At 44.7% G+C, this 21,267-nt stretch overlaps 1 protein-coding gene across 1 annotated transcript in view; it reads right to left on the bottom strand.

Annotated features, from left to right (window-relative positions):
- The window catches only part of LOC128703526 (transmembrane protein 64), a 167,355-nt gene that overhangs the window by 101,902 nt on the left and 44,186 nt on the right, over window positions 1-21,267 (bottom strand). Inside the window, exon 3 of the mRNA XM_070104704.1 lies at window positions 6,561-6,701. Within this exon, the coding sequence (XP_069960805.1) occupies window positions 6,561-6,701 (141 nt within the window). The remainder of the gene's footprint in view (window positions 1-6,560; window positions 6,702-21,267) is intronic.

Raw genomic sequence — 21,267 nt, 5'->3', positions numbered from 1 at the left:
CTTGGCCCCCATGTGGCTCCAAGTTCTCCCAGTCGATCTCCTTGTGGTTAAAGTCGCCCATGATCAGGAGCTTTGCCCTGCATGCATGAGCTCTTCTGGCCACTGCAGCCAGTGTGTCAACCATCACTCTATTGCTCTCGTCATACTCATGCCCTGGTCTCCTGCTGTTCTGTGGTGGGTTATACATCACTGCTATTACCACCTTGGGACCTCCAGAGTGAAGCGTTCCCGCTATGTAATCACTTTCTTCTCCGCTGTCTCCTCTCTCCAGCTCATCAAAATTCCATCGGTGTTTGATCAGCAGTGCCACTCCTCCACCCCCCCTGTTCCTTCTGTCTTTCCTCAGGATCTGGTATCCCGCTGGAAAGATGGCATCTGTTATCATATCTGTAAGCTTGGTTTCTGTGAGTGCTATGATGTCCTGTGATGTCTCTTTGACTCTTTCGTGCCACTCCTCCCACTTGTTTGTTATTCCATCAGCGTTTGTGTACCATACCTTCAGTTTCCTTTCCAATACTGTGGTTTGGGGGGCCTGGGGGGATGGGAGACCTGGTAGCATACTGTGGGATTCTATGATTGGGGGTTGGATGGAAGCTCTGGTTATGGATTGTAGTGTGTGTTGGGATGGTGTGATAGGTTGTGGGGTTCTGAGGATAGTTGTGTGTGTGCTTGCCCTTGCTTCTCTGTTCTGCTTTGACTGACCTTTGCTGGTTCCATCCTTGTTTCCTTTCCTATCTCCTTTCGCTTTTTTGTCCTCTCCCTCAGCTGCTGTCTCTCTGTTTGTGTTCTGTCTCTGTCTAGGATCACCTTCTTGTACTCTTCCGAGTTTTTCAACCTTGGTTTCTCTTGGAGGATCCTGTTCCTCACTGTTTCTGTCCTGAGAATCAGCTTGATTGGTCGGTTTCTCCCCTTCACATACCCCCCTATTCTCTGAAAAATTACAATCTCATCCATGTCTTCTCCCTTTATTTCCGTGATGATTTTCCCAATCTCCTTTCTTTCTTCCTGCCGTCTTTCAGTGTGTGTCCTTTCCTCTCTCTCCCAAAGCCCATGGATAAACACTGATTTTGCCCTATCCTCCTCCCATTGCCTCTCCCTCTGTGACTGGTTCCTGTCTGTATATGGTCATTTTCTCCCTTGATTTTTCCAGTGGCTCTTGGTAGCATGGTTGTGCCTCAGCATTCGACTTATCTCCCTCTCTATCTGTACCCAGCTGCTCTTTCCTTTTACTCCCTGACCCTTCTTTGCAGGCTGATATGACCTTAGCATAATTCATATCTCCTTCCTTCCTGTTCATCCTTTCAGCTTCATATTCTGTGTCTTCTCTGGTCACTGCCCCTGAGACTTGCTTCAGCCTGTTTACCTCAAACTCTAGGACCCTTATCCTGTCTACTGCAGTTTCGACTTGTGCCTCCCATTTCTTCGTCTCCTTCTCCAGCCTGTTTTCCCATTTCGCAGAGAGCTCTTTCTCCATTTTTTCAGAAAGCTCTCCTAATTTTCTCTCCCATTCTTGCTCCATCCTTTTCCACTGCTCCTCCATCCATTCCTCCCTACCAGTACCATTGTCATCTGATCCCTGTTTCCTACGAGTCCCAACCATTTTTTTTTTATAGTAAAGAGAGAGAAAGAGAAAGAGAGAGAGAAAGAGAGAGAGAGAGAGAGAGAGAGAGAGAGAGAGAGAGAGAGAGAGAGAGAGAGAGAGAGAGAGAGAGAGAGAGAGAGAGAGAGAAGGGAAAAGAGAGAGAGAGAGAGAGGGGATGTTGACAACCAAGTGAAAGCCTTCACTGGACACATCCTTAATCTACAACAAGAACACATTCCTCACCGGCAATATGTGACGAAGCCTACAGATCAGCCTTGGTTTGGCTTTCGTTGTAGAGAGGCTGCTACTGCTACGTACAAAGCATGGCGAAGGTATAAGAGACATCCTACCACCTATGACAGGAACTTGCACACGCATGCCTGTAGGCATATGGGTGATGTTCAAAAGTGGGCCATTGTTAAATGGGAGGTGGACACTAAAAGAAAGCTGGCATCAGGTAGGGTAGGCTCCAAAACCTGGTGGTCCCTGGTCAAGGACAGACAAGGTTATCTGCCTGATGAACTCATTCCACCTCTAAATCGACAGGATGGGACCACCTCTACTAGTAGTCAAGAGAAGGCGGACCTCTTTGCTGAACACTTTGCTACCAAAATGCAAGTTCCTGATCCAGCAAGGGACCCTCCTCGGCTAGCTGCAAGAACTGTGTCAAAACTGTCAGTGGTGACAATAAGGCAGGAGGAGGTGCATTTCCTTCTTAAATCGCTTGACCAAGAAAAGGCTGTGGGCCCAGACAAGTTGAGCCCAAGGTTGCTGAGAAGATGTGCAGACCAGCTAGCAGCACCTCTAACTCGCATCTTTCAGCACTGCCTAGTACAGTGTAAATGGCCCTCTCTATGGAAAGAGGCAAATGTAGTCCCTGTTCACAAAAAGAAGAGCAGAGCAGAAATCAGCAACTACAGACCAGTGTCACTCCTGTCAATCACAGGTAAGATCCTTGAGACAATAATCTCAAGACAAATGACAGAGTTTTTTGACTACCACTCACTACTTTGTGATCGTCAATATGGCTTCAGGAAAGGTTACTCTGCTGCTGATCTGTTGTTAAACCTCTCCACTAAGTGGCACCAGTCACTGGGTGAATCCAAAGTCAGCTGTGTGGTAGCACTGGACATTGCTGGCGCTTTCGACCGGGTGTGGCACCAGGGCCTCTTAGCAAAACTTCAAGCACTGGGAATTGCAGGCTCTATGCTATGTCTCCTCAGCGATTACCTTCATGATAGATCTCTAAGTGTAGTTCTCAATGGAACGGAATCAGCAAGACATCCTATTGGGGCAAGTGTTCCACAAGGAAGCGTGCTGGGTCCATTGTTATGGAATGTCTACTTCAACGACCTTCTTCATCTCATCCCAGAATCACATGCATATGCAGACGACTGTACACTGACATTCACTTATCCAAGAGAAGAAATGCCAGCTGCTCTAAGCTACATCAATCACCAGCTGAGAGCTATATCAGCTTGGGGAAATAGATGGCAAGTAACATTTGCACCTGAGAAAATGCAAATGATGATCGTCTCTAGGCACCATGATGGTAATGCTGGTGCAGTAGTAAGGATGAATGGGAGGATGTTGACACCTGGAGAAGTTGATATCCTTGGGGTGAAATTTGACTCCAAACTAACCATGAAGAACCATGTTGTAAATCTTGCAAACAAGGCAGCCAGGAAGCTTACAGCACTTCGCCGTATCTCCCATCTGCTTGACAGAAGGGGTTGCAAGATCCTGTACGAGGCACAAGTACGCTCGCACCTTGAGTATGCTCCACTTTCTTGGTTTGCCTACCCCCCGTCTCATCTGCGACTGCTTGACAGAGTAGAGAACAGAGCAAGACGTCTCATCTCTTGCCTGGACCCATCCTGGATAGATCTGTCATTTCAGCAGAGCCTTCAACATAGGAGGGATGTGGGTGGCCTTACTGTTATGTACAAGGCCAATATTGTCAAAATACCACACTTGGATCCACTTCGAGGACAGCGTGAAACAAGCTTTTATGCCACAAGACGGGCAGAAAGCAGCAACTTCACTCTGGCTGTACCCTTCTCCAGAACATCACCCCATCTGAGATCATACATACCCAGGATGACTCGAGTATGGAACACATTCGTACAGGATAATGATGTCAACGAGATAAAGTCAGTTGATCAAATGAAAATGCTGGGCCACAGATGGCTCCAACTTCATCCTGTTTCCTACTTGTATGTCTCATAACAATAAAAATGCTTTCAAATGAGCTGATGTAGGTAACAGCTCTTACCTTGCCAATAAAGTTAGGAATCCTTAACCTGTAAATAGCTGTCAAAAAAGCTAGGGATCCTTAACCTTGTCAAACCCTGTGTAAAAAAAAAAAAATAAAAAGAGACAGAGAGAGAAGGAAGGGTTAGAGGGTCAATTCACATAAAGGTGTGAAATCCTGTATATGTGTGTGTATGTGTATGTGTGTATGTGTGTGTGTGTGTGTGTGTGTGTGTGTGTGTGTGTGTGTGTGTGTGTGTGTGTGTGTGTGTGTGCTATAGCTACTCAAGTGCCTAACAGCAGATCCTGTTCTCACCTAGTGTATGTGTGTATGCATGCGTTTATGTAAGCAGTCCTTATTTGCCTCGTATGTACTACATATGTTTTGCATATGTACCCTATCTCTTGGTTCCCACTGTACTGTCTTGTATGCCTAAAATTATGTAAATTCGCATAAAGGTGTGAAATCCTGTATATATATATGTGTGTGAGTGTGTGTGTGTGTGTGTGTGTGTGTGTGTGTGTGTGTGTGTGTGTGTGTGTGTGTGTGTGTGTGTGTGTGTGTGTGTGTGTGTGTGTGTGTGTGTGTGTGTGTGTGTGTATGTGTGTGTGTATGCGTGTGTTTATGTAAGCAGTCCTTATTTCCCTCGTATGTACTACATATGTTTTGCATATGTATCCAATCTCTTGGTTCCCACTGTACTATCTTGTGGCTAAAATTACGTTCAATTCTGTATGCTAGGCTTCGCTAGGCTATCTCTCATACTAGGCTACCTGTCATAAACTGCTTAATTCTCCTACACCTTAATAAATTCTATTAAATACCAGTAAATGCTGCTTATTCTAATTCTGATAGCTCAAGGAGAGTGACCCCCAATTTCCAGCTAGAGACTGGTGCTGACCCCATGCAACTCAAATTAGGTGAATATTACGTGCGTCTGACAGTGGAGCAATGTTGTCGTCCCTCCTGGGTCCCAGCAGTTGAAAATGCTTGATGCTTCTCGGTAATTTTTCCACTAGCTTCCTGTAGGCACTGTAGTCTCTAGCTCCTCTAATTTTTTTTTTCACTCACTGTATTTACTGATACATCTATACATATCTCTTATCTCCCTGGTCTTGAGTCGCACTTATTCTTCAAATACCTCACTGCGTTATTATGGCAACACTATTTAGGGCTGACACAACCGTTCACCTTCCTTCCAACGGCCCCCACAAAGTAACTCGCTATTTACCATGCTTTTCTGTGATCACTTATATTTCCTTTTTTCGGGGCTTAAGTGATTATATTCACTCTTATGCGTGCACACGCCTATATCCCACACTCTATTCCTTATGGCACAGTCAGAAATTACCACCAAAACACGAGCTCAAACCGCGTGACTCCTCCACTAGTGTGTGTGTGTGTGTGTGTGTGTGTGTGCGTGTGTGCGTGTGTGCGTGTGTGTGTGTGTGTGTGTGTGTGTGTGTGTGTGTGTGTGTGTGTGTGTGTGTGTGTGTGTGTGTGTGTGTGTGTACACTTGAGAGTGTGCGTCTATCGTATGTTTGAATCTTGTCGGAAAACATCAAGAGAGAGACATGTAAATAAAGCAACAGACAGGCTGACAGACAGCCTGACACTCTTGAGCACCACCAACCAAACAGACAGGTAAACAAATGCATAATCAGAGGCATGTACCTGGAAAGTACTCGAGGGTCGGGTGCCAAATCTGCACACTGCCATAACAACATACTGGAGTGAGAGATATGTGAGGAAGTGTAAAATAAACTCAGGGAGGAGCAGGGGTGCGGTGGGCACAATAAGGGAACACTGTATCAACATCCGTGGGGCCAATAAGAGAACACTATATCAACATTCGTGGGGCCAATAAGAGAACACTGTATCAACATCCGTGGGGCCAATAAGAGAAAACTATATCAACATCCATGGGCACAATAAGGGAACACTATATCAACATCCAGGGCCCCATATTATTCAACATCGTACCAGAAGATATCAGAAACACTGCTGGAACAAGTGTTGAAGCCTTCAAGAGAAAATTGGAAAAGTATCTTCACCAGGTGCTTGATCAACCAGGCTGTGATGGATATGTGGGGCGGCAGCCCACCAGCAGCAACAGTCTGGTTGACCAGGCAAGCACCAGACTAGCCTGGCCCATGGCCGGGCTCAGAGAGTAGTAAGACTCAAAGCTCATCAACAGTACGGTAATGTGAACCAGTAGGTGAACAGTTGAACAGTTGAATGAACAGGTAAACAAACGAACAGTAGAACATGGATGCTAGGAAGTAATTCTTCAGCTACAGAACCCAATAGCGACCAGCAAAGAGGTGGGACCAGGAACTGAGACTCAACCCTTGCAAGCACATATAGGCGAGTACAGAACCATGTGAGGGGAAAATGATAGAAAGACCAACAGCAACAGATCTGGGAGTAAACGTTACTACGAACCTATCACCTGAAGGACATATATAGGGATTTTTACCGACAAAATGAAAAATTAGACACATGCAACATCTGGGTATCTTTATTTGTAGACGTGTCGCCATCCAGTGAATTTACATACAAGAGATGAGGTAATCAGTCCCTCAGCCCTGAAGTTGGTAAAGGCCACTGTAGTCTTCAAGACTAACCTGTGACTTTTAGGATACACTCGCCATGGGTTCGACCACCACCCGTTCCCTGATTTGTTTACAATCACGTTACCACTAGTGAGTGACGTGTTCTTACCTCTCTCAGACAGAGTCTTATAAGAAGGTGTGCGAGGAGGACACCAGCTGTGGCAGTGGAGACAGTGACAGCCAGACCTCTCCACGTCCCAAACATGTAGCCAGCTGACACGTTCACCACTATGTAGCCCCACATGAACGGCTGTAGAACGAGAGATAGAGACGAAAATGAATGAACGAATTACAAGGAAGGCATAGCAACGTTAGTTACACACAGATACACACACACACACACACACACACACACACACACACACACACACACACACACACACACACACACACACACACACACACACACACACACACACACACACACACACACACACACATTCAAGACACTGTACACCGTGTATGTCAGGCCCATACTGGAGTATGCAGCACCTGTTTGGAACCCGCACTTGATAAAGCACGTCAAGAAACTAGAGAAAGTACAAAGGTTTGCGACAAGGTTAGTTCCAGAGCTAAGGGGAATGTCCTATGAAGAAAGATTAAGGGAAATCGGCCTGACCACACTGGAGGACAGGAGGGTCAGGGGAGACATGATAACGACATATAAAATACTGCGTGGAATAGACAAGGTGGACAAAGACAGGATGTTCCAGGGAGGGGACACAGAAACAAGAGGCCACAATTGGAAGTTGAAGACACAAATGAGTCAGAGAGATAGTAGGAAGTATTTCTTCAGTCATAGAGTAGTAAGGCAGTGGAATAGCCTAGAAAATGACGTAGTGGAGGCAGGAACCATACACAGTTTTAAGACGAGGTTTGATAAAGCTCATGGAGCGGGGAGAGAGAGGGTCTAGTAGCAACCGGTGAAGAGGCGGGGCCAGGAGCTAGGACTCGACCCCTGCAACCACAAATAGGTGAGTACAAATAGGTGAGTACACACACACACACACACACACACGGAAAAACCTAAATTTCCTTGTAACACATAAGTGAATTGTAGATATAAATCCAGATGTACTTTTGTTAACCCTTTAGAGGCCTAGATCCTAGGCCTATTATGTATCCATATGCTCTAACGCTACCATCCACAGGATGGATATGAGGTACACAATAAACTAGCCACTACCATACACAGGATGGATATGAGGTACACAAACTAGCCACTACCATCCACAGGATGGATATGAGGTACACAATAAACTAGCCACTACCATCCACAGGATGGATATGAGGTACACAATAAACTAGCCACTACCATCCACAGGATGGATATGAGGTACACAATAAACTAGCAACTACCATCCACAGGATGGATATGAGGTACACAATAAACTAGCCACTACCATCCACAGGATGGCTATGAGGTACACAATAAACTAGCCACTACCATCCACAGGATGGATATGAGGTACACAATAAACTAGTCACTACCATCCACAGGATGGATATGAGGTACACAATAAACTAGCCACTACCATCCACAGGATGGATATGAGGTACACAATAAACTAGCCACTACCATCCACAGGATGGATATGAGGTACACAATAAACTAGCCACTACCATCCACAGGATGGATATGAGGTACACAATAAACTAGCCACTACCATCCACAGGATGGATATGAGGTACACAATAAACTAGTCACTACCATCCACAGGATGTATATGAGGAACACAATAAACTAGTCACTGCCATCCACAGGATGGATATGAGGTACACAAACTAGCCACTACCATCCACAGGATGGATATGAGGTACACAATAAACTAGCCACTAACATCCACAGGATGGATATGAGGAACACAATAAACTAGCCACTACCATCCACAGGATGGATATGAGGTACACAAACTAGCCACTACCATCCACAGGATGGATATGAAGTACACAATAAACTAGCCACTAACATCCACAGGATGGATATGAGGCACACAATAAACTAGCCACTACCATCCACAGGATGGATATGAGGTACACAATAAACTAGCCACTTCCATCTACAGGATGGATATGAGGTACACAATAAACTAGCCACTTCCATCTACAGGATGGATATGAGGTACACAATAAACTAGCCACTTCCATCTACAGGATGGATATGAGGTACACAATAAACTAGCCACTACCATCCACAGGATGGATATGAGGTACACAATAAACTAGCCACTACCATCCACAGGATGGATATGAGGTACACAATAAACTAGCCACTACCATCCACAGGATGGATATGAGGTACACAAACTAGCCACTACCATCCACAGGATGGATATGAGGTACACAATAAACTAGCCACTACCATCCACAGGATCGATATGAGGTACACAATAAACTAGCCACTACCATCCACAGGATGGATATGAGGTACACAATAAACTAGCCACTACCATCCACAGGATGGATATGAGGTACACAATAAACTAGCCACTACCATCCACAGGATGGATATGAGGTACACAATAAACTAGCCACTACCATCCACAGGATGGATATGAGGTACACAATAAACTAGCAACTACCATCCACAGGATGTATATGAGGTACACAATAAACTAGCCACTACCATCCACAGGATGGATATGAGGTACACAAACTAGCCACTACCATCCACAGGATGGATATGAGGTGCACAAACTAGCCACTACCATCCACAGGATGGATATGAGGTACACAATAAACTAGCCACTACCATCCACAGGATGGATATGAGGTACACAATAAACTAGCCACTACCATCCACAGGATGGATAAACTAGCCACTACCATCCACAGGATGGATAAACTAGCCACTACCATCCACAGGATGTATATGAGGTACACAATAAACTAGCAACTTTGACGATAAAATCTAAATCTATGAACATAACCATAGTCTTGCATTGCTAGTAGAGGAAATAGTAATAAATATGTACCTAAACTAGCATATATTTACTAGCTAAAGATACTGTCCTGTGACCTTGATGACTAGTATATAAAGTTAGAAATATACACGAAGGTGAAGCTTGTTGATGTCAGAGAGATAATGAAGTCACGTGAGTCCTGTGTTGTGAGGTAGGGGAGGGTTTATTGTGGTTTAGTGTTGTGAGGTAGGGGAGGGTTTATTGTGGTTTAGTGTTGTGAGGTAGGGGAGGGTTTATTGTGGTTTAGTGTTGTGAGGTAGAGGAGGGTTTATTGTGGTTTAGTGTTGTGAGGTAGGGGAGGGTTTATTGTGGCTTAGTGTTGTGACGTACGGGAGGGTTTATTGTGGTTTAGTGTTGTGAGGTAGGGGAGGGTTTATTGTGGTTTAGTGTTGTGAGGTAGGGGAGGGTTTATTGTGGTTTAGTGTTGTGAGGTAGGGGAGGGTTTATTGTGGTTTAGTGTTGTGAGGTACGGGAGGGTTTATTGTGGTTTAGTGTTGTGAGGTAGGGGAGGGTTTATTGTGGTTTAGTGTTGTGAGGTAGGGGAGGGTTTATTGTGGTTTAGTGTTGTGACGTACCGGAGGGTTTATTGTGGTTTAGTGTTGTGAGGTAGGGGAGGGTTTATTGTGGTTTAGTGTTGTGAGGTAGGGGAGGGTTTATTGTGGCTTAGTGTTGTGAGGTAGGGGAGGGTTTATTGTGGTTTAGTGTTGTGAGGTAGGGGAGGGTTTATTGTGGTTTAGTGTTGTGAGGTAGAGGAGGGTTTATTGTGGTTTAGTGTTGTGAGGTAGGGGAGGGTTTATTGTGGCTTAGTGTTTTGACGTACGGGAGGGTTTATTGTGGTTTAGTGTTGTGAGGTAGGGGAGGGTTTATTGTGGTTTAGTGTTGTGAGGTAGGGGAGGGTTTATTGTGGTTTAGTGTTGTGAGGTAGGGGAGGGTTTATTGTGGTTTAGTGTTGTGAGGTACGGGAGGGTTTATTGTGGTTTAGTGTTGTGAGGTAGGGGAGGGTTTATTGTGGTTTAGTGTTGTGAGGTAGGGGAGGGTTTATTGTGGTTTAGTGTTGTGACGTACCGGAGGGTTTATTGTGGTTTAGTGTTGTGAGGTAGAGGAGGGTTTATTGTGGTTTAGTGTTGTGAGGTAGGGGAGGGTTTATTGTGGTTTAGTGTTGTGAGGTAGAGGAGGGTTTATTGTGGTTTAGTGTTGTGAGGTAGGGGAGGGTTTATTGTGGTTTAGTGTTGTGAGGTACGGGAGGGTTTATTGTGGTTTAGTGTTGTGAGGTAGGGGAGGGTTTATTGTGGTTTAGTGTGAGGTAGGGGAGGGTTTATTGTGGTTTAGTGTTGTGAGGTAGGGGAGGGTTTATTGTGGTTTAGTGTTGTGACGTACGGGAGGGTTTATTGTGGTTTAGTGTTGTGAGGTAGGGGAGGGTTTATTGTGGTTTAGTGTTGTGAGGTAGGGGAGGGTTTATTGTGGTTTAGTGTTGTGACGTACGGGAGGGTTTATTGTGGTTTAGTGTTGTGAGGTAGGGGAGGGTTTATTGTGGTTTAGTGTTGTGAGGTAGAGAAGGGTTTATTGTGGTTTAGTGTTGTGAGGTAGGGGAGGGTTTATTGTGGTTTAGTGTTGTGAGGTAGAGGAGGGTCTATTGTGGTTTAGTGTTGTGAGGTAGGGGAGGGTTTATTGTGTTTTAGTGTTGTGACGTACGGGAGGGTTTATTGTGGTTTAGTGTTGTGAGGTAGGGGAGGGTTTATTGTGGTTTAGTGTTGTGAGGTAGGGGAGGGTTTATTGTGGTTTAGTGTTGTGAGGTAGGGGAGGGTTTATTGTGGTTTAGTGTTGTGAGGTAGGGGAGGGTTTATTGTGGTTTAGTATTGTGAGGTAGGGGAGGGTTTATTGTGGCTTAGTGTTGTGACGTACGGGAGGGTTTATTGTGGTTTAGTGTTGTGAGGTAGGGGAGGGTTTATTGTGGTTTAGTGTTGTGACGTACGGGAGGGTTTATTGTGGTTTAGTGTTGTGAGGTAGAGGAGGGTTTATTGTGGTTTATTGTTGTGAGGTAGGGGAGGGTTTATTGTGGTTTAGTGTTGTGAGGTAGGGGAGGGTTTATTGTGGTTTAGTGTTGTGAGGTAGGGGAGGGTTTATTGTGGCTTAGTGTTGTGACGTACGGGAGGGTTTATTGTGGTTTAGTGTTGTGAGGTAGGGGAGGGTTTATTGTGGTTTAGTGTTGTGACGTACGGGAGGGTTTTTTGCGGTTTAGTGTTGTGACGTACCGGAGGGTTTATTGTGGTTTAGTGTTGTGAGGTAGGGGAGGGTTTATTGTGGTTTAGTGTTGTGAGGTAGGGGAGGGTTTATTGTGGTTTAGTGTTGTGACGTACGGGAGGGTTTATTGTGGTTTAGTGTTGTGACGTACGGGAGGGTTTATTGTGGTTTAGTGTTGTGACGTACGGGAGGGTTTATTGTGGTTTAGTGTTGTGACGTACGGGAGGGTTTATTGTGGTTTAGTGTTGTGACGTACGGAAGGGTTTATTGTGGTTTAGTGTTGTGACGTACGGGAGGGTTTAATGTGGTTTAGTGTTGTGACGTACGGTAGGGTTTATTGTGGTTTAGTGTTGTGAGGTAGGGGAGGGTTTATTGTGGTTTAGTGTTGTGACGTACGGGAGGGTTTATTGTGGTTTAGTGTTGTGATGTACGGGAGGGTTTATTGTGGTTTAGTGTTGTGACGTACGGGAGGGTTTATTGTGGTTTAGTGTTGTGACGTACGGGAGGGTTTATTGTGGTTTAGTGTTGTGAGGTAGGGGAGGGTTTATTGTGGTTTAGTGTTGTGAGGTAGGGGAGGGTTTATTGTGGTTTAGTGTTGTGAGGTAGGGGAGGGTTTATTGTGGTTTAGTGTTGTGACGTACGGGAGGGTTTATTGTGGTTTAGTGTTGTGAGGTAGGGGAGGCTTTATTGTGGTTTAGTGTTGTGAGGTAGGGGAGGGTTTATTGTGGTTTAGTGTTTTGAGGTAGGGGAGGGTTTATTGTGGTTTAGTGTTGTGACGTACGGGAGGGTTTATTGTGGTTTAGTGTTGTGACGTACGGGAGGGTTTATTGTGGTTTAGTGTTGTGACGTACGGGAGGGTTTATTGTGGCTTAGTGTTGTGACGTACGGGAGGGTTTATTGTGGCTTACTGTTGTGAGGTAGAGGAGGGTTTATTGTGGCTTAGTGTTGTGAGGTAGGGGAGGGTTTATTGTGGTTTAGTGTTGTGAGGTAGAGGAGGGTTTATTGTGGCTTAGTGTTGTGAGGTAGAGGAGGGTATATTGTGGCTTAGTGTTGTGAGGTAGAGGAGGGTTTATTGTGGCTTAGTGTTGTGAGGTAGGGGAGGGTTTATTGTGGTTTAGTGTTGTGACGTACGGGAGGGTTTATTGTGGCTTAGTGTTGTGACGTACGGGAGGGTTTATTGTGGCTTAGTGTTGTGAGGTAGAGGAGGGTTTATTGTGGCTTAGTGTTGTGAGGTAGAGGAGGGTTTATTGTGGCTTAGTGTTGTGAGGTAGAGGAGGGTTTATTGTGGCTTAGTGTTGTGAGGTAGGGGAGGGTTTATTGTGGTTTAGTGTTGTGACGTACGGGAGGGTTTATTGTGGCTTAGTGTTGTGAGGTAGAGGAGGGTATATTGTGGCTTAGTGTTGTGAGGTAGAGGAAGGTTTATTGTGGCTTAGTGTTGTGAGGTAGGGGAGGGTTTATTGTGGTTTAGTGTTGTGACGTACGGGAGGGTTTATTGTGGCTTAGTGTTGTGAGGTAGAGGAGGGTTTATTGTGGCTTAGTGTTGTGAGGTAGGGGAGGGTTTATTGTGGTTTAGTGTTGTGACGTACGGGAGGGTTTATTGTGGCTTAGTGTTGTGACGTACGGGAGGGTTTATTGTGGCTTAGTGTTGTGAGGTAGAGGAGGGTTTATTGTGGCTTAGTGTTGTGAGGTAGAGGAGGGTTTATTGTGGCTTAGTGTTGTGAGGTAGAGGAGGGTTTATTGTGGCTTAGTGTTGTGAGGTAGAGGAGGGTTTATTGTGGCTTAGTGTTGTGAGGTAGAGGAGGGTTTATTGTGGCTTAGTGTTGTGAGGTAGAGGAGGGTTTATTGTAGCTTAGTGTTGTAAGGTAGAGGAGGGTTTATTGTGGTTTAGTGTTGTGACGTACGGGAGGGTTTATTGTGGCTTAGTGTTGTGAGGTAGAGGAGGGTTTATTGTGGCTTAGTGTTGTGAGGTAGGGGAGGGTTTATTGTGGCTTAGTGTTGTGAGGTAGAGGAGGGTTTATTGTGGCTTAGTGTTGTGAGGTAGAGGAGGGTTTATTGTGGCTTAGTGTTGTGACGGACGGGAGGGTTTATTGTGGCTTAGTGTTGTGAGGTAGAGGAGGGTTTATTGTGGCTTAGTGTTGTGAGGTAGAGAAGGGTTTATTGTGGCTTAGTGTTGTGACGTACGGGAGGGTTTATTGTGGCTTAGTGTTGTGAGGTAGAGGAGGGTTTATTGTGGCTTAGTGTTGTGAGGTAGAGGAGGGTTTATTGTGGCTTTGTGTTGTGAGGTAGAGGAGGGTTTATTGTGGCTTAGTGTTGTGAGGTAGAGGAGGGTTTACTGTGGCTTAGTGTTGTGAGGTAGAGGAGGGTTTATTGTGGCTTAGTGTTGTGAGGTAGAGGAGGGTTTATTGTAGCTTAGTGTTGTAAGGTAGAGGAGGGTTTATTGTGGTTTAGTGTTGTGACGTACGGGAGGGTTTATTGTGGCTTAGTGTTGTGAGGTAGAGGAGGGTTTATTGTGGCTTAGTGTTGTGAGGTAGAGGAGGGTTTATTGTGGCTTAGTGTTGTGAGGTAGGGGAGGGTTTATTGTGGCTTAGTGTTGTGAGGTATTGGAGGGTTTATTGTGGCTTAGTGTTGTGAGGTAGAGGAGGGTTTATGTGGCTTAGTGTTGTGAGGTAGAGGAGGGTTTATTGTGGCTTAGTGTTGTGAGGTAGAGGAGGGTTTATTGTGGCTTAGTGTTGTGAGGTAGAGGAGGGTTTATTGTGGTTTAGTGTTGTGACGTACGGGAGGGTTTATTGTGGCTTAGTGTTGTGAGGTAGAGGAGGGTTTATTGTGGTTTAGTGTTGTGACGTACGGGAGGGTTTATTGTGGCTTAGTGTTGTGAGGTAGAGGAGAGTTTATTGTGGCTTAGTGTTGTGAGGTAGAGGAGGGTTTATTGTGGCTTAGTGTTGTGAGGTAGAGGAGGGTTTATTGTGGCTTAGTGTTGTGAGGTAGAGGAGGGTTTATTGTGGCTTAGTGTTGTGAGGTAGGGGAGGGTTTATTGTGGCTTAGTGTTGTGAGGTAGAGGAGGGTTTATTGTGGCTTAGTGTTGTGACGCACGGGAGGGTTTATTGTGGCTTAGTGTTGTGAGGTAGAGGAGGGTTTATTGTGGCTTAGTGTTGTGAGGTAGAGGAGGGTTTATTGTGGCTTAGTGTTGTGATGTAGAGGAGGGTTTATTGTGGCTTAGTGTTGTGAGGTAGAGGAGGGTTTATTGTGGCTTAGTGTTGTGAGGTAGAGGAGGGTTTATTGTGGTTTAGTGTTGTGACGTACGGGAGGGTTTATTGTGGCTTAGTGTTGTGAGGTAGAGGAGGGTTTATTGTGGCTTAGTGTTGTGAGGTAGGGGAGGGTTTATTGTGGCTTAGTGCTGTGAGGTAGAGGAGGGTTTATTGTGGCTTAGTGTTGTGACGTACGGGAGGGTTTATTGTGGCTTAGTGTTGTGAGGTAGAGGAGGGTTTATTGTGGCTTAGTGTTGTGAGGTAGAGGAGGGTTTATTGTGGCTTAGTGTTGTGACGTACAGGAGGGTTTATTGTGGCTTAGTGTTGTGAGGTAGAGGAGGGTTTATTGTGGCTTAGTGTTGTGAGGTAGAGGAGGGTTTATTGTGGCTTAGTGTTGTGAGGTAGAGGAGGGTTTATTGTGGCTTAGTGTTGTGAGGTAGAGGAGGGTTTATTGTGGCTTAGTGTTGTGAGGTAGAGGAGGGTTTATTGTGGCTTAGTGTTGTGAGGTAGAGGAGGGTTTATTGTGGCTTAGTGTTGTGAGGTAGGGGAGGGTTTATTGTGGTTTAGTGTTGTGATGTAGGGGAGGGTTTATTGTGGTTTAGTGTTGTGACGTACGGGAGGGTTTATTGTGGTTTAGTGTTGTGACGTACGGGAGGGTTTATTGTGGTTTAGTGTTGTGACGTACGTGAGGATTTATTGTGGTTTAGTGTTGTGAAGTACGGGAGGGTTTATTGTGGCTTAGTGTTGTGAGGTAGAGGAGGGTTTATTGTGGTTTAGTGTTGTGACGTACGGGAGGGTTTATTGTGGTTTAGTGTTGTGAGGTAGAGGAGGGTTTATTGTGGCTTAGTGTTGTGAGGTAGAGGAGGGTTTATTGTGGTTTAATGTTGTGAGGTAGGGGAGGGTTTATTGTGGTTTAGTGTTGTGACGTACGGGAGGGTTTATTGTGGTTTAGTGTTGTGACGTACGGGAGGGTTTATTGTGGTTTAGTGTTGTGAGGTAGGGGAGGGTTTATTGTGGTTTAGTGTTGTGAGGTAGGGGAGGGTTTATTGTGGTTTAGTGTTGTGACGTACGGGAGGGTTTATTGTGGTTTAGTGTTGTGACGTACGGGAGGGTTTATTGTGGCTTAGTGTTGTGACGTACAGGAGGGTTTATTGTGGTTTAGTGTTGTGAGGTAGAGGAGGGTTTATTGTGGTTTAGTGTTGTGACGTACGGGAGGGTTTATTGTGGCTTAGTGTTGTGAGGTAGGAGAGGGTTTATTGTGGCTTAGTGTTGTGACGTACGGGAGGGTTTATTGTGGCTTAGTGTTGTGACGTACGGGAGGGTTTATTGTGGCTTAGTGTTGTGAGGTAGAGGAGGTTTTATTGTGGTTTAGTGTTGTGACGTACGGGAGGGTTTATTGTGGCTTAGTGTTGTGAGGTAGAGGAGGTTTTATTGTGGTTTAGTGTTGTGACGTACGGGAGGGTTTATTGTGGCTTAGTGTTGTGAGGTAGAGGAGGTTTTATTGTGGCTTAGTATTGTGACGTACGGGAGGGTTTATTGTGGCTTAGTGTTGTGAGGTAGAGGAGGTTTTATTGTGGTTTAGTGTTGTGACGTACGGGAGGGTTTATTGTGGCTTAGTGTTGTGAGGTAGGGGAGGGTTTATTGTGGTTTAGTGTTGTTAGGTAGAGGAGGGTTTATTGTGGCTTAGTGTTGTGAGGTAGGGGAGGGTTTATTGTGGTTTAGTGTTGTGAGGTAGGAGATGGTTTATTGTGGTTTAGTGTTGTGACGTACGGGAGGGTTTATTGTGGCTTAGTGTTGTGAGGTAGGAGAGGGTTTATTGTGGCTTAGTGTTGTGAGGTAGGAGATGGTTTATTGTGGTTTAGTGTTGTGAGGTAGGAGATGGTTTATTGTGGTTTAGTGTTGTGACGTACGGGAGGGTTTATTGTGGCTTGGTGTTGTGAGGTAGAGGAGGGTTTATTGTGGCTTAGTGTTGTGAGGTAGAGGAGGGTTTATTTTGGCTTAGTGTTGTGAGGTAGGAGAGGGTTTATTGTGGCTTAGTGTTGTGAGGTAGAGGAGGGTTTATTGTGGTTTAGTGTTGTGACGTACGGGAGGGTTTATTGTGGTTTAGTGTTGTGAGGTAGAGGAGGGTTTATTGTGGCTTAGTGTTGTGAGGTAGGGGAGGGTTTATTGTGGTTTACTGTTGTGACGTACGGGAGGGTTTATTGTGGTTTAGTGTTGTGAGGTAGGAGATGGTTTATTGTGACTTAGTGTTGTGAGGTAGGAGATGGTTTATTGTGGTTTAATGTTGTGAGGTAGGAGATGGTTTATTGTGGTTTAGTGTTGTGAGGTAGGGGAGGGTTTATTGTGGTTTAGTGTTGTGAGGTAGGAGATGGTTTATTGTGGTTTAGTGTTGTGAGGTAGGAGATGGTTTATTGTGGTTTAGTGTTGTGAGGTAGGGGAGGGTTTATTGTGGTTTAGTGTTGTGAGGTAGGAGATGGTTTATTGTGGCTTAGTGTTGTGAGGTAGGGGAGGGTTTATTGTGGTTTAGTGTTGTGAGGTAGGAGATGGTTTATTGTGGTTTAGTGTTGTAAGGTAGGGGAGGGTTTATTGTGGTTTAGTGTTGTGACGTACGGGAGGGTTTATTGTGGTTTAGTGTTGTGACGTACGGGAGGGTTTATTGTGGTTTAGTGTTGTGAGGTAGGGGAGGGTTTATTGTGGTTTAGTGTTGTGAGGTAGGGGAGGGTTTATTGTGGTTTAGTGTTGTGAGGTACAGGATGATTTAGTCTGGTTTATTGTGAGGTTGGGGATGGTTTATTGTGGTTTAGTGTTGTGAGGTAGGGGATGGTTTAATCTGATTTAGTTTTGTGAGGTAGGGGATGGTTTAGTATTGTGAGGTAGGGGATGGTTTAGTCTGGTTTAGTTTTATGACGTAGGGGATGGTTTAGTCTGGTTTAGTTTTGTGAGGTAGGGGATGGTTTAGTCTGGTTTAGTTTTGTGAGGTTGGGGATGGTTTAGTCTGGTTTAGTTTTCTGAGGTAGGGAATGGTCTGAGACCAGGCCTCTTGGTGGATCAGGACCTGATCAACCAGGCTGTTAGTGTTGGCCGCATGCAACCCGACGTATGAACCACAGCCCAGCTGGTCAGGTACTGACTCTAGGTGCCTGTCCAGTGCCTGCTTGAAGACAGCCAGGGGTCTTGAAGACAGTCAGGGGTCTTGAAGACAGTCAGGGGTCTTGAAGACAGCCAGGGGTCTATTGGTAACCCCCTTATGTATGCTAGGAGGCAGTTGAACAGTCTTGGGCCCCTGGCACTTATTGTGTTGTCTCTTAACGTGCTAGTGACACCCCTGCTTTTCATTGGGGGGATGTTGCATCGTCTGCCGAGTCTTTTGCTTTCATGGGGAGTGATTTTCGTGTGCAAGTTCGGTACTAGTCCCTCTAGGATTTTCCAGGTATATATAATCATGTATCTCTCCCGCCTGCATTCCAGGGAGTACAGGTTCAGGAACTTTAAGCACTCCCAGTAATTGAGGTGTTTTATCTCCGTTATGCGCGCCGTGAAGGTTCTCTGTACATTTTCTAGGTCAGCAATTTCACCTGCCTTGAAAGGTGGTGTTAGTGTGCAGCAATATTCCAGCCTAGATAAGAACATAAGAACATAAGAACGAAGGAACACTGCAGAAGGCCTACTGGCCCATGCGAGGCAGGTCCAAGTCTCCTACCGGCTTAAGCCAATGCACCCAACCTAGTCAGGTCAGGTCACATTGACTTAAGGGAGGAACACGGCAACCGACCTGTTAGCACAAGCTATCAGGTCTAACTCACACCCACCCACATCTACTCATGTATTTATCCAACCTATTTTTAAAGCTACACAACGTTCTGGCCTCTATAACGGTACTTGGGAGTTTGTTCCACTCATCCACAACTCTATTACCAAACCAGTACTTTCCTATATCCTTCCTGAATCTGAATTTTTCCAACTTAAAACCATTGCTGCGAGTCCTGTCTAGGCTAGATATTTTCAGCACACTATTTACATCCCCTTTATTTATTCCTGTCTTCCATTTATACACCTCAATCATATCCCCCCTAATTCTACGTCTTTCTAGAGAGTGCAGATTCAGGGCCCTTAGTCTATCCTCATAGGGAAGGTTTCTGATACATGGGATCATCTTTGTCATCCTCCTTTGTACATTTTCCAGAGAATTTATATCCATTCTGTAATACGGTGACCAAAACTGTGCAGCATAATCTAAATGAGGCCTAACCAAGGATGTATAGAGTTGAAGAACAACCTGAGGACTCCTATTATTTATGCTTCTTGATATGAAGCCAAGGATTCTATTAGCTTTATTGCGAACACTTATGCACTGTTGTCTTGGTTTCAGATTACTGCTAACCAGAACTCCTAAATCTTTTTCGCAATCCGTAATATTAAGATCTACATTATTTAGTTTATATGTGGCATGGTTATTGTCCTGTCCAACATTTAGAACTTTGCATTTGTCTATATTAAACTGCATCTGCCACTTCTCCGACCACTGCATCAGTCTATTCAAATCTTCCTGGAGTGCTCGAATGTCCTCGTCAGAATGAATTCGACGGCCTATTTTGGTGTCATCGGCAAACTTGCCGATGTCGCTCTTTATGCCCTCATCTATGTCGTTTATGTAGATTGTGAACAGCAGGGGGCCCAACACTGACCCCTGTGGAACACCGCTCGTGACGCTTCCCCACTCTGATTTCTCCCCATTTATGCAAACTCTCTGCTGCCTATTTGTCAACCATGCCTCTATCCAGGAAAAAATTTCTCCTCCTATTCCATGTGCTTTAATTTTCCTCAATAGTCTCTGATGTGGGACCCTGTCAAAAGCCTTACTGAAGTCCATATACACAATATCATATTCATTACCATGATCTACCTCCTCAAATACCTTAGTGAAAAAAGTTAATAAATTCGTAAGGCAGGAACGCCCCTTTGTAAAACCATGCTGAGATTCGTTGATTAATTTATGCTTTTCAAGATGGCTACGAACTGCCTCGGCAATTATTGATTCCATAAATTTTCCCACTATGGAGGTTAGGCTTATTGGTCTATAGTTCGAAGCTAAGGACCTGTCACCTGTTTTGAAAATAGGTATCACATTTGCCATTTTCCACTTATCTGGCACCATGCCAGTTTGTAGTGATATGTTGAAAAGATTGGCCAAAGGTGTGCTAAGCTCCTCTTTACATTCCTTTAGAACCCTTGCATACAGTTCATCAGGGCCTGGGGATTTGTTAGGTTTTAATTTATCTATTTGCCTAAGGACCATGTCACTTGTGACCCTAATAGTGCACAGTTTATTATCGTCCTGTTCTACATAATTTATCATTACTGGAATATCGCTGGTATCCTCCTGTGTAAAAACTGAGAGGAAGTATGTGTTAAAAATTCTACACATTTCCTTATCACTGTCAGTGAGCTGACCCGAGGAACTTTTGAGTGGGCCTATCTTGTCCCTGATCTTACTTCTGTATACCTGAAAGAATCCTTTTGGGTTAGTCTTCGATTCTTTTGCAACTTTAACCTCATAATCTCTTTTTGCTTTTCTAATTCCCTTTTTTATTTCTCTCTTTAACTGAATATATCGATTTCTTAATTGCCCCTCTCCTCTTTTGATTTGCCTATATATGCCTCTCTTTTGACCAATCAGATATTTTAATCTATTGTTCATCCATTTAGGATCATTTTTGTTTGATCTGATTTCCCTATTTGGAACATAATTTGACTGAGCAGCTAGAACTATGCCCTGGAAAGCATCATATCGGCAACCATCACCACCTACCTGACCCTTAGTCAGGTCATTCCAGTTCAGCCCACCTAAGTAATTTTTCAGTCCTATGAAATCAGCCAAGCGAAAATCAGGGACGGAGACTTGATTGCCATTATTAGGGGAATTCCATGATATATTAAAACTGAGTGATTTGTGATCACTCTCCCCAAGCTCATCATTAACCTCAAGATTATTAATTAGTGTTTCCCTACTGGCAAGAACCAAGTCAAGGAGGTTATTTCCCCTAGTTGGCTCTGTCACAAACTGTTTTAAAAAACAATCCTGGATCGTATCAAGAAAGTCACCCGACTCTAAATTTCCTGTCAAATTGCTCCAGTCAATCTGTCTATAGTTGAAATCTCCCATTAGCACAACATTTTCGTATGTAGATGCCTTACGAATTTCGTCCCATAGAAGTTTACTGCACTCCCTATCAAGATTTGGGGCCCTGTAAATCACACCCAAAATTAGTTTTTCTCGGCCCTCGAGAAGCTGTAACCAAACAGATTCAGTGGCTGACGCTTCTAATTTAATATCTTGTCTAACACAACAATTTAAATTGTCTCTGAC

The sequence above is a fragment of the Cherax quadricarinatus genome, chromosome 93 (genome assembly GCF_038502225.1).
Source record: "Cherax quadricarinatus isolate ZL_2023a chromosome 93, ASM3850222v1, whole genome shotgun sequence".
Lineage (NCBI taxonomy): Eukaryota > Metazoa > Arthropoda > Malacostraca > Decapoda > Parastacidae > Cherax > Cherax quadricarinatus.
The sequence above is the reverse complement of the archived record's forward strand: the minus strand, read 5'-3'. Positions and strand labels throughout refer to the sequence as shown.